Genomic DNA, 13,181 nt, shown 5'->3' with positions numbered 1-13,181 from the left:
ATTCACTGTGCTTTACTTAGCTGTATTCGGAATCTATTTGGTTTTCAAAATGCGCAGTTATCTTGATTTATTTAAAAGCGGAACAGAAGAGGGAAAGCCTCAGTCCCTATTCCCATCGGTTGCTCTCTGTTTCTGCGGCGAACTTTGTGGAAAGCGATTTTCAGGCCCCACGCAAGACAGGGGGGCCCCCTGCGGGCGGCATCCCTCTGCCTCCCGGGAAGCGGCTGCTGCTCCTGCCTTCGCCCGAGCGCCGGCTTCCTTCTCCGTGCCGTTCGCTTTAAAATGAGAGACAGACGCCGTCTCCTCAAGTCCCAAAAGCAGGACGGGCGTTCGTGGGTCCCTGTCCGGAGTGCGGTCCGGCTCGGTGCCGAGGTTTCTCAAGCGCAAAAGCGGGGGTGGTTTCCGGGTCACCCTGCGGCTCGGCGAAGATGCGACATCCCCAAAACTTGTCCCCACGCAAGAAGGGAAAAGGTTCTATGAGAGCTGGTCAGAGGGGAGCACGTCGGGGAAGGGAATCGTATCGGGACTGGGGGGATCACATCGGGGAAAGGAGACCACACTGGGAGAGTGGGGATCATATCGGGAGATGGGGGATCATATCGGGGGAGTAGAGATCCTGTCGGGGAGAGGAGATCACATCGAGAGAGTGCGGATCACATCGGGAGAGTGGGGATCACGTCGGGAGAGTGGGGATCACATCGGGAGAATGGGGATCCTATCGCGGAGAGGACATCCCATCGAGAGAGTGGGGATCACGTCGGGAGAGTGGGGATCACATCGAGGGAGTGGGAACTACATCGGGAGAGTGGGGATCCCATCTAGAGAGTGCGGATCACATCGAGGGAGTGGGAACTACATCGGGGGAGTGGGGATCACACCGGGAGATCACATCGGAGGAGTGGGGATCACACCCAGAGATGGGGAATCACATCGGGCAAGTGGAGATCACATCGGGCGAATGGGGATCACATCGGGAGATGGGGGATCATATCGGGGGAGGGAGCATGACACCGGGGGGACGGGGGCAAGAGCATCGCCTCAAGCCGGGCGCTTGCCGCACTCAGCCCGCGGGAATGCCCTATTGATTCACACGTGCTGTTCCCGGCCAGGTGTTTAAGACGGGACGGAACGGGACGGGAAGGGTCAGAACGGGACGGGAGGGGGCGGGAAGGGACGGGGCAGGACGGGGCGGAACAGAACGGAACAGAACAGAACGGAACAGAACGGGGGCGGTCCGCGGGGGCAGCGGGGCCGCGCTCAGCACCGGGGAGAGCTCCGCGCGCACCGCGCATGCCCCGCCCCGCCGGCGCGGATAAAAGCGCGGCGCGGAGCCAGCAGCGCCAGCGGTGCCACCGCGATCCGGCAACGCGCCGTACCCCCAGCCCGCCCGCCGCCGCCGCTGGTCAGCCTCGGGGGAAAAAAAGCTCCCGCCGACCCGTCTGCCACCCTAGCATGGGATGGGAGAGCCCTGCGAGCGCGGTGCCTGCTCGCCAGCCGCTGGCATAAAGGAAGGAGCGGACAGGGAGTCCTGGGACACGCCGCTGGGTTTCCTGGAGAGCGCTCAGATGGACAACGGCAGCAACGTGTCCTTCCTGCAGTTCTTGAAGACCATCAACCTGGAGCGAGCCGACGGGATGCAGGGAGACAGCTCTGATGTGGTGAGGATTGTCATCTCGTTGGTGTACTCCGTGGTGTGTGCCCTGGGACTGGTGGGCAACCTGCTGGTGCTCTACCTGATGAAAAGCAAGCAAGGCTGGAGGAAATCCTCGATCAACCTCTTTGTGACCAGCCTGGCAGTGACTGACTTCCAGTTTGTGCTGACCTTGCCATTCTGGGCAGTGGAGAACGCTCTGGACTTCAACTGGCTCTTTGGCAAGGCAATGTGTAAGATCGTCTCCTATGTGACAGCAATGAATATGTATGCCAGTGTATTCTTTCTCACTGCCATGAGTGTGGCTCGATACCGCTCTGTGGCTTCAGCCTTGAAGAATCAGCGTCGGGGAGACCCAATGGGTGGCTGCTGCTCTGCCAAGTGGCTTTGTGCACTCATCTGGCTGTCAGCCGTCCTGGCTTCCCTGCCCCATGCCATTTTTTCCACCACTGCCACTGTCTTTGATGATGTTCTCTGTCTTGTCAAGTTCCCAGAGGGCCGAGGCAGCAATGCCCAATTCTGGCTGGGTCTGTACCACATCCAGAAGGTGCTGCTGGGCTTCGTGGTGCCGCTGGTCATCATTAGTCTCTGCTACTTGCTCCTGGTGCGCTTCATCAGTGACAAGCACGTGGGCAGCACCTGCAGTGGCCCCAGCATCAAGCGCCGCTCCAAAGTCACTAGGTCAGTGTCTATCGTGGTGCTGTCTTTCTTCTTGTGCTGGCTGCCTAACCAAGCACTTACAACGTGGGGGATACTCATCAAACTCAACGTGGTGCACTTCAGTAACGAGTATTTTCTCTCCCAAGTGTACCTCTTCCCCATCAGCGTGTGCCTGGCACACTCCAACAGCTGCCTCAATCCCGTTCTCTACTGTCTCATGCGCAGGGAGTTCCGCAAGGCCCTGAAGAACCTCCTCTGGAGGATCACCTCACCTTCCCTCACCACCATGCGCCCTTTCACTGACACCACCAAGCCTGAGAAGGAGGAGCAGGCCCTGCATGCCGTGATGCCTGTCCACCCTGCCCCTGCCGCTCCCCGTGCTGCAGCCGTGCAGGCAGAGGTGGCCTATTACCCCCCTGGCGTGGTGATGTACAGCAGCCGCTACGACCTGCTGCCTGCCAGCTCCATGGAGCAGCACTGCTGAGATGGCAGGGGGCTCTGGGGGGTGGGCCTGGGGATACTGAATGCCTGGTCAGGACAAGGGGAGGAGGGATGAGTAAAGGAGGATTTCTTAGCGAGAGATGCTCTTTTGCGGTTTTGTCTGCCCTCGGAGACACTTGATGGACATTGTTGTCTGGAAGATACACCCTGAGCTGGAGGACAGGACTAGGAGGAGGTAGTGGTGGGGTGTCTCTATGAGATGCCTTTTAGTGCTTGTACCTGTGCTGGGGGGCAAGAACTAATGAGGGTGATGGGACTCCAGCCAGGGAGGATGCAGGATGTGCAAAGCAGCACAGGGAGGTGAGGGGCTGGTTGGGGTGGACTGAGCTGGAACGCCTCAATCACGTCCTCTGAAGCTGGAATTGCAAGCAGCAAGCACCCTTCCCACCCTGTTTGTCTGTGGCAGGGAGAGGGAGCTGAGCTGCTTGTAACCCATGACTGACTGGTCACTGCTCCCTGGGCTCCACTGAGGGCGCAGGGATCAGCCAGCCTTTCTTCAATTCTCTCTTCTATTCAAACCTGCCCTGAGGGGAACAGCTGGGACACGTGGGAGCAAAGCTCCTGCTTGTTCAGGCTTGGCACCTTTCCCCCCTTTTAGAGACTTAGGAAAGAGTAGGGACAAGGCATACTGTGCTCCCCTCCAGATCAGTGCAGGATCTGCTTTTCTAGCTACCCCCATCCCCTCAGCTGCTGCCAGGGTATTGAGCAACCCAGACAGCCAAGGAGAAAACCAAGGACAGAATTTGCAGCTTCATGGGGTGTTCCTTAGCCTGGGTTTGGAGGGAGGGTGTGAGCCCCTTAATACTGTTCCCCAGCCTCTCTCCAGGCCACTGAGGGGAAAGGAAACCATACGGCCCCAGACCAAGAGTAGCAAGACAGCATCTCTCCCAGGGCACTGAGGTTGCAGGCTTAATTCTTGCTGCACTTCAGACTGTTCATATTTCACTTCAGGAAATCAGCACAACTGTAAATAAAATTTAAAAATTTTTACAAAAACCAAAAAATAAGGGGAAAAAGAAACAATCCTAGCCACTTCAAATCACTTGCTCTGGGATACTTCTGGGTTCACCTAAAACCAAGCACAAAGGCTTTAGTTCTGCTGAGGGTTTGCACTGACTCCTGCCAGTGTTTCAGTGAAGTGAAGTTCAGTTCCTTTAGTCTGAGAGCCCTAGGGCCTACAGTGCTTACGTAGCGTACAGAATGTCAGGGATTGGCCTTTACCAGCCTCTATTCCAGAGAAATGCCTGGGAAGTAATTTGAGACTAATCTGAATTGAACTTCTAGGGGGATAAGAAAAGTGTATTTTTAAGCTGTGAAAGTTTTTATGATAAGGATATATATCTACTTCTTAAAATATTTTTTTTAATTATGAGGAAAAAAAGTTGAAATCTAAAGTATTTGTTTTAAATAATAGAAAAATGCAACATTTCCGGTTTTGTTTTCAGAACACAAATTCATTAATCCCTAGTACCGCATATAAGATGATTATTTAAATACAATTTTCAAAACTCTTTTCTATTTCCAACCCCTTTCCTTGCACTCTAGCTCCAATATCTACCTGGTCCTGCTAAAAAGGCATTTATGCAGAGGGTTGTTTGTCACCTCTGAGTACTGACATGGAGCAAACTTGTCCATAGTGGCAATTACACTCTTCAGACTCTGTAAGGTGTACTGTACGTGTTGGTAACTCCTGTTGTTAAATTAGTGTTTGGTCTGAAAGCAGCTGGTTCTGCTACTTGCAAGGAGAAGTTGTTATCTTTTTTTCAAGGCAGAAAAGACTTCTCCAGCCTTGGGCATTTGCTAACAGGGAAGATATTGATGTGCAAGTTGCCTGAAGAAGAACAGCAGAAGTAAGCTGGCGGCTGATGGGCATACATACTTACAAAGATGTAAAGACTCCGAAGAAATCAGACATATCCACAGAAGAACTTGAGCATCTAAGTACTGTACAACTGCCTCTCTAACCTCCTGACTTGGTTGACTGGTGAAGTCTGTAGGTACTTAAGCTTTTTCTAGTAAAATTTTTGTGCCTAGAAATCTGTTCCTGAGCATGCCTAAATCTGCTTAATTCTGTAGCACTTATTTCTGTGCTTTATGGGGATATCTTTGTTGGGACTGGCCACAGTGTGTGTCCTGTAAGGGAGGCAGCTCTGCATCCCAACACAGAAGACCCTGTGCCAGGCCACACTAAGTCAGAAGCTGCTGTGAACTCGACTCATTCCCCCATCCCTCTGAAAAATCTGTGCCTGGATGTGCTGCTTCTGTCCCAGCTTCAATGTATGTGTGGATTATGCTCCTTCCCTTTCCCTTGTGAAATGCTAAATTAGTGGGCACAGCTATCCCCTACAGCCTGAGAGATTCAGCTTCCCCTTTCCCACATCCCAGGGGACTGGTTGAATCTCTGGGGCACTTTGTGAATGTGCTCATATTCTCTGGCTTGAAACAGTTCCCTGTTGCCTGAGTAGCTCGCTGTTGCTGGATCATAAAGGCAATGAAAGCCCTCGAACTCTGCTTGGCAGCACAATGGTTAGCCTGTAATCTCCAAAGAGGAATTGTGGAGAGATTTTTTTCACTGCAAATACTGAATAGAAATTGGATCTGAGTTCTAGGTCTCCCCTTCCCAAGAACAGCGGTTAACGTGCTCCCAGGTCCTGGTTCAATTAATAGTAAGTTCCTCTATGCTATCCAGGAACCTGAGGTCTGTCTAGACCTGCAGGTGAAGCAGATTAATGTGCTAAAGAATTTGCAAAAAACTGTGCTTCTATTCTGGGAGAAATCCCTAATGTCTGTGTTGCATGTGAAGAAAGTCGCAGTTATATGAGAAAAGGATACCATGAACTCTTAAGTCCAGAGTCCAGAGAGAGATAATTGTGTTTCTGTAGGCTAGGAGAAAGCATCTAAATTAAGGACATGGGAGGAATCTCAGAGCCAGATGCTCTTCTTACTGTTTGCTTTTGAACAGCATAATTTCTTGCTTAACTTGCTGGAAAATTTTCCCTATCTGATGTTTAACTGTATTTGTGCATTAAATAAACAGCTGTCCAAGTGTCTAGAGTGTAACTATGAATTTCAGTAGATAGCAAGCTGCCTGAAAGACCTCTGTGGTGCTCAGCATGGCAAAACCCATGTGCTTTTGTGGATGTCAATGTAGAAATAGTTTAGTGCCAGGAAAACAACACAGTAAAACAGGTGGCGTTCAGAACAACGCATAGTTAGCCCAGAATGCTAATATTCCACTCTCAGAGAAACCCCAGGTGTCTGATCACCGGAGACATTAAAACCTGCCATTTGGCAAATCACCCAAACATGAAACTACCTTGAGAGTGTGTAGGGACTGGACAATGAAGTTTGTGGGCAGCTCTCTCACAAGCCACTGATCCACCAGGTGTAAATCATGGATCTGCTGTTTGTAAGAGGCACAACGCATCCACACGTGGCCAGATGTTGATTTAGGCCAGGCCAGCAGCCCAGGCTGTGCAGGTCAGGGTGTGTCCAGCACAAAGAGCACTGCTCTAGCAACATATGAATAGAGAGAAATTTTGCCTCACCTGTGCCGTGAGTCCCAGCTAACAGCACAAAATCTGTGCTCTCTGTGAGCCTGGGTCTTGGCAGAAGGTGCAGTTGCTGTGTATGAATAGGGTGGGTGGCCTCAGCAGATGACCATTCCAGCTCAACAACAACAAATCCTACCTGGTATCCCGGGGTTTCATGAGCATAACACGCTTCAAAAATGCTGTTTCCTACAAATGTTCATGCCTTCGTTTGTAAAAATCACCTTTTCGTGTATTAAAATAAACATTGCTTAAGGATGCAAAACAATACTTACTGAATTCTTGACAAGATTTTCGTGCTTGGTCTCCTGTTACAGATTTCTGGTGGGGTGCTGGTGGAGGGGTGCACTTGGTTATAAAAGGGGAGGAACCTGAAGGTGCAGGCTGACATCTAGTGACAGAGAACCCTTAAAAACCGGATATTCTCGTCAGGCAAAGACTTTGATTCCTTAGGGACGTTTAAGTATCTCAGCCCCTTAAATAACTAACCAAGGTCTTAATGTAATAACAACCTCCAATTGCATTTCCAGGTTTCCCTTGCATTTCCAACCTCCAATTGCATTTCCGGTTTCCCTTGAAATGCCTCTTTGGTGGAAATGCTGTTTCACTTTCTCAGTGAGTTATTCTAGCACTCACTTTAGCAGTAAAAAAAGTCCAGTCCCCTTCATTCCCATTCACGACTGTCTACTCTAAAATTGATTATTCAATTGAGTGCATACATAGAAGCTCTGATCTAATTTGTATCCCTGAGCTGGAGCAGGAATAGATATTGTGTGTGGTGCAGCTCAAGGACATTAGATTGAGAGCTTAAATCTTTTTTTTTAGTGAGGGTTATTTCTCAAAAGAGAATTCTTATTTTTCCATTTAAAGGGGGTTACTGAAAATATATTTTTGTCATGAGAGTGAGAGCGGTTAAAAGAATCTCTTCTAGGTACAATCCCAGTAGCAGTCGGTGCCATGATTAGCCAGTTAATTCATTCCTGTGCTAAAGTGTAGCTGAAAATACACATCAGCAAGTTTCTTTGCCTATGTCTGTGCATAGCCTCAGAGTCCTTCCCAAAATCTTAACTCTAAAATATAGACTCACAGGATGGCTGAGAAAATTGGACGAAAAGGTCAGCTGCAGACAGAAGCAGTTTCTTTAGTTAGCAATTTTTTGGAAACAGGAACTTCCTGGTTGGAAAGGACTGATTACCATTCAGTGTGAGAAATAACAAAATACAGGTGTTTTACTCAGATCCCAGCTCTCTCCCTTACTCATCCATTTCTTGGGACAATGAGGCATTGTTTCTCCAAGGACTTGTGTTTTTTCCTTCCGATCAGCTGAATGAGTATGGTCAGCTGTACAATGATCAAATTGACTCTTGGACACTGATTTGTAAAAGGAGTCAATGAACCCGTCCACTTTCACTCAGCTGAACCTCACACTGGATAAAACTGCGATCTTGTGAAAAATTACTTATGTCTGTATTTGTGAAGAAGTGTGATCAGCACTTTGACATCTAGAGGGGTGGTTTCCACTAGGGGATTGTGGCACCATTCAAAGGCTCCTTAATGGGCTGGAGAAATGGGCTACAGAAACCCCAGGCATCTGGACAAAGGGAAATGCAAATTCCTGCACTCCCTGCACCAGCACGGGCTGGAGTCCAATGGAGTGGAAAGCAGAGAAGGAGCTGGGACAAGGTGAACAGGAGCCAGCAATGGGCCCGTGCAGCCAAGGCCAGCAGCATCCTGGGCTCCACTGGGCAGGGCACTGCCAGCAGCTCAGGGCAGGGGCTCCTTCCCTTCTGCTCAGCCTGTGAGACACACCTGGGATGCTGTGTCCATTCCTGGGCAGGTTACCCAGCTCTGGATTATTTACCTGGGAGGCTGCAGTAGAATGGAGGGCTTGGAGCTTTGCCATGTGACGGGAGGCTGACAGAGCTGGAGATGTTCAGCCTGGACCTAAGAAGGCTTTATCAATATGTGTAAATATCTAATGTATGTGGGGATTAAAGAAGAAATCAGACTCTTCTCAGTATTGGACGAGAGGCAATAGGCACAAACTGAAATTCCACCATTTAGATGTAAGGAGGAAAAAAAGCAACCCTGTCAAATGATGTGGTCAAGCAATGGAACAGGCTACCTGGAGAGACTGTAGAGTTTCCAACTTTGGAGATGGTCAGAATCTAACTTAACACTGATTGTACTGTTTTAGCAACCCTGTGCTGAGAAGGGGGCTTGGATTGGGTCATCTCCAGAGGCAACCCCAACTATTCTGTTTGTGTGCTTTTGTGTGATTCTTTGATAGCAGATGGATTGTTCTGAACATGTCTTTGTTCCAATGCAGAAGAATTAGCATTAGCGTCTGTTTTGCTTGATGTTTATTCTGAAAAACCTGTAAAAGTTTTACGCCATCGAATCATCTCCTACTATGTATTTCAAAATACCTATTAAACTAATTTTTAAAATGTTTAATTGCTTTTAATTTCTGCTGAAATGGTGGAAGGGGCTCGGAGGAAATACAGTCTTCCTCTTGCCCACCAAAAGTCACTTCCTGTTGAAATCCAGTCCCTTGCTCATAGGCCAATCACAGGATGGATATAGAGGTATAGAGGGTAAACCATGAGCTCCTGAATTTAAGGTAGAAGAGATCCTACAGCAGTAGCATACAACTGCTCACTTTGTACAGTGGATCATAAATAGGGAAAAGAAGAATCTGGTAAAATTTTCAGATCGGGTATTACATTTTCAGAAATATAAACTGAAATCTTGAATTTTCAGCACGCTAGATATAAAGTGATTCCAAGGAAAATATTCCAAAATGCAAAATCTCTGTCCAGAAAAGAACACCACCCTTTGATAAGGTGTCATCCTTCTCTCAGAAAGAATCGTAGTTCCAAAAGCTGTTTTATTGCCACGTTTTGCAATGTTATGGTAATCTAACAATCTAACAATATTTGGGATATATTTCTTAAAGGCCTTGTTGGGATTGGGTTTTTTGTTGGAGCTGCAGTACCTATTAAAGAAGTGCCTCAGCCCTCAAAATCTGTGGAAACTGAATAATCTGCAAATTGCATTGCAAGCTAACATTAATTTAATTTCTTTCTTAATCAGATATGAATGTTGAAAAGAGCCCAAATCATCTGAGATACATTTGCACTTACAAAGTGATCTGCCAGCCGTGCAACCCCAGTGTAAACTCCCAGACTTCAGCAAAAGGCTGAATCTCTGTCAGAAACATTTCCTTCCCCTCTTGTCATTCCTTGGACTCCACAGATCTGCTGTTTGTCACATTTCCTTCTCAGCATCTAACGAGCAGAGGGGCCTTGAGAACAGCACTGTCCAAGACTCTGATGCCGTGTCTGTCTGTGCAGTAATCAGTGTTCCCCTGCCTCCTGATGCACATTACCTGCTGTGAGCCAATGCCACGAAAACTCATCTGCCAAACCGGCGGGGAATGGCTGCACTACAGTATTGGCTCTTGGCTTCAGCACTGAAGGTTTCAGATTCTGCCCGGAGTTTGGTGCTAAACGTGTCCATGGGGGCTCCGACCACCACATGTCCATAGTGTCTGCAATGCATCTGACAACTGGGCGACAGCTGGCAGGAAGCAGCTTTCCTGGGCTGGCTAAGCACAAAAAAAAAGAGAGAACGGGACGGCAGCAGTGCTGATGAGGAAACTGCGGAGATGGCAGAGGGAAGAGCAGGGCTGGGCTGGGCTGGGCTCTGGGCTGGACTCTGGGCCGGGCTCTGGGCTGGGCTCTGGGCTGGGCTCTGGGCTGGGCTCTGGGCTGAGCTGAGCGCTGTGCCGGCACTGACCGCCAGGGCGCAGCCGAGCCGCGGCTCTCCTTGGAGCGGGCGGATCCTTGGGAATGATCCCGGCCAGGAGCGCTCGTGGCGGTCCCGAGACCTCGCACGGCACGGCTCTCTCCCTGCAAACACACGGCTTGCCCATCTCAGCCCAATCCAGATAGGAAGACACTGAGTTTTGTTTTGCTGCTGCTGCAGGTGCTTTACCCACGGGAAAAGCCTCCAGTTTGATGTCTCTGCATGGTACGAAGTCACTATTCATAATACACACATAAAATACTAATACATGGGAGCAAAATGTTCATTTCCAACTTAAAAAAATAGGAAATGCAACTGCCTAACACATCTTGCATATCTATAGGAGAAATGCATGAAACTGAACATCATAGAAAGCAACAGAATCACAGAATGGGTCAGGTAGGAAGAGAGCACAGCGCTCATCTGTTCCAGCCTTCCTGCTCAAGCACAGTTATCCAGGACACAAAGCACAGGATTGTATCCAGAAGGTTCCTGAATAACTCCAGTGAGGGAGATGCCACAGCCTCTCTGGGAAATCTGTTCCAGTGCTCCATCGCTGTCAAAGTACAGAAATGCTTCACATTCAAGTGGAACCTCCTGTGCATCAGTTTCTGCCCATTGTCTCTTGTCCTGTTGCCCAGCACCACGGAGCAGAGCCTGGTCCATCCTCTGACCCCTCCCTGCAGACACTGACAGACACTGATGAGGTCCCCTCTTGGTCCCGTCTCTTCTTGGGGTTAAACAAGACCAGCCCCCTCAGCTGTTCCTTGTAAGAGAGATGTTCCAGTCCTTTCGTCACCTTTGCAGCTCTCTGCTGGACCCACTCTAGGAGCTCCATGTTTTTGTTTTACTGAGGAGCCCAGAACTGGGCACAGCACTCCAGATGTGCCTCACCAGAGCTGAGCAGAGGGGCAGGATCACCTCCCTTGACCTGCTGCCAATTCTCTTGCAAATGCACCCCAGGACACCACTGGCCCTCCTGGCCACAGGGGCACTGCTGGCTCATGGACACCTTGTTGTCCACCAGGACCCCCAGCTCCTTGTCCTTCTGCTTTGCAGCAGGTTGGCCCCAGCCTGTACCAGTGCCAGGGGTTGTTCCTCCCCAGGTGCAGGACACTGTACTTGACTTTGTTGAACTTCAGACAATTCTCTGCCCCTCTCTCCAGCCTGTTGAGGTCCCTCTGAAGGGCTGCAGAGCCCTCTGGGGTATCAGCCACTCCTCCCAGCTTTGTGTCATCAGGGAATATCCTGAGGACGCCTCTTCCCCTTTCTCCAAGGATTGAGGTTAGACTGACTGGCTCCAGTTCCCTGTGTCCTCCTTCCTGCCTGTTTTGAAGAGCAGGATGACATGTGCTTTCTTCCCACCCTCAGGCACCTCTCTTGATCTCCCTGGCCTTTCAAAGATGATCATGAGCCCCTTGGCTATGATGTCTGTCAGCTCTCTCAGCACTCATGGATGCATCACATCAGGGCCCATAAAAATTACAAATCACTTTTCACAGTTTAGTCTTGAACAAGTGACCGCAAACATTTGCCTCTTAAATAAATAAGGTGGAGCAGTTAGAGAATGGAAATGAACACTGGAAACTTAGAGGGGAAAATTTTATTTTATAGCTCATTTTTTAATAGCTTTATCATTCCAAAAATCATTTAAAGACATTTTACATCAGATATTTCCACCCGATCCTTCTACATTTCAAAAATATCAAATGTCACCATTGCCACATTCACTTACACTATCTTTTGACATCCTGCAGAGACTGGTAGTGATTCATAGGCACCAATGAGAAAGCTGTGAGTTCTCCCTAGGCAAAGACATTTATGATTCATCCTGATTTGTGTGGCCTTTCTGGGAAAAAAAAAGTTTATCTGCCACAAGCCACCTGAGTTGCTTGTTTTCAAGCAAGTCAAAGAAACTTCATGCGAATACTATGAAACACAGAAAAAACACTGGAAAAAGAAACTCAGAGTACTTGTGACATTACTAACACTTCAAGTCCTCTAAACAAAAGAAACAGAAGTTCCTTTAAGGGTTTGCTTGCGTCACATGCCTGCTTGTTGAAGGGGAATGAGTGGCAGATGTTTGTAAGAGAAAGAAAAAGGGAAGTGCCATGAAGATAAGGTGGCAGACTTGTCTCCTGCCTTGTTTTATTCAGCCATGACTATTTTTGTGAGAGTGGGAAGGAGGAGGGTTGGTTGTCACAGGACATCTCATCTTCGAGAGGGTTCAGAGGAGGGGTACAGGGATGATTCAGGGACAGGAGCATCTCTGTTATGAGGAAAGGCTGAGGGAGCTGGGCTTGTTCAGCCTCGAGAAGAGGTGACTGAGACAGTGTGGAGTCTCCTTCATGGGAGACATTTGAGAACTCTCTGGTCACAATCCTGGGCTGTGTCCTCTGGGGTGACCCTGCTGGAGCAGGGAGGCTGGACCAGATGACCCAGTGAGGTCCCTTCCAACCTGACCCATTCTGTGGTTCTGTGTGTTTTGTCTGAGCGCATCATTGCATAAACATGATACAGAGAGAACCTTTATTTATTTGATTTTATATATATGGAAATAAAACCAGATGGGAAAGATCAGGCACAGGGCACTTGTAACTTTTTACTCACATCATTGCTAAAAAGTTGATGTTAAGTACAGTAAATTATCATATTGATGGCTCAAGTTCAGAAATAGTGTAAAAGCACAGAAGAGGTGGAACTTCTTAAATTAATAGCATTACAGTACTATCCTTCAATATCTTCAACATCTTTAAAATTTTAACATTTCTTTTTATCCCCTTTCATGTATTAGTAATTTTTATCCCCTTTCATGTATTAGTAACGTATTCATAACATACATTTTTATCCCCTTTCATGTATTAGTAATATATTCGTAACATACATTAGTAAACCCCCAGTACCGAACAACAAAACCTCTCGCTGCTCTGCAGAGATGACAAATTCAGAAAGTCTCTCTCCTGAGGGGGTAGCTCGGCTCAGTCTGGAAAATGGCGCTGCCCAGGCCA

The 13,181-nt window shown here is 48.5% G+C and overlaps 1 protein-coding gene across 2 annotated transcripts; it reads left to right on the top strand.

The window, feature by feature from the left end:
* Positions 1-1,342: 1,342 nt before the first annotated feature.
* On the top strand, positions 1,343-5,862 carry RXFP3 (relaxin family peptide receptor 3). Of its 2 annotated transcripts, XM_088156204.1 has the most exons (2): positions 1,343-2,332; positions 2,537-5,862. In XM_088156204.1, the coding sequence occupies exons 1-2, from the start codon at positions 1,458-1,460 to the stop codon at positions 2,793-2,795; spliced, it is 1,134 nt and encodes a 377-aa protein (XP_088012330.1). In that variant the 5' UTR covers positions 1,343-1,457; the 3' UTR covers positions 2,796-5,862. The 2 variants fall into 2 exon arrangements, with proteins under 2 accessions (XP_088012330.1, XP_014731007.1); XM_014875521.2 differs by having other exon boundaries at positions 1,382-2,928.
* The last annotated feature ends 7,319 nt before the right edge of the window (positions 5,863-13,181 follow it).

This window comes from Sturnus vulgaris, chromosome Z (assembly GCF_052056855.1).
Source record: "Sturnus vulgaris isolate bStuVul1 chromosome Z, bStuVul1.hap1, whole genome shotgun sequence".
NCBI lineage: Eukaryota > Metazoa > Chordata > Aves > Passeriformes > Sturnidae > Sturnus > Sturnus vulgaris.
Note: the sequence above shows the minus strand (reverse complement) of the source record. Positions and strands in the feature narration are given on the sequence as shown.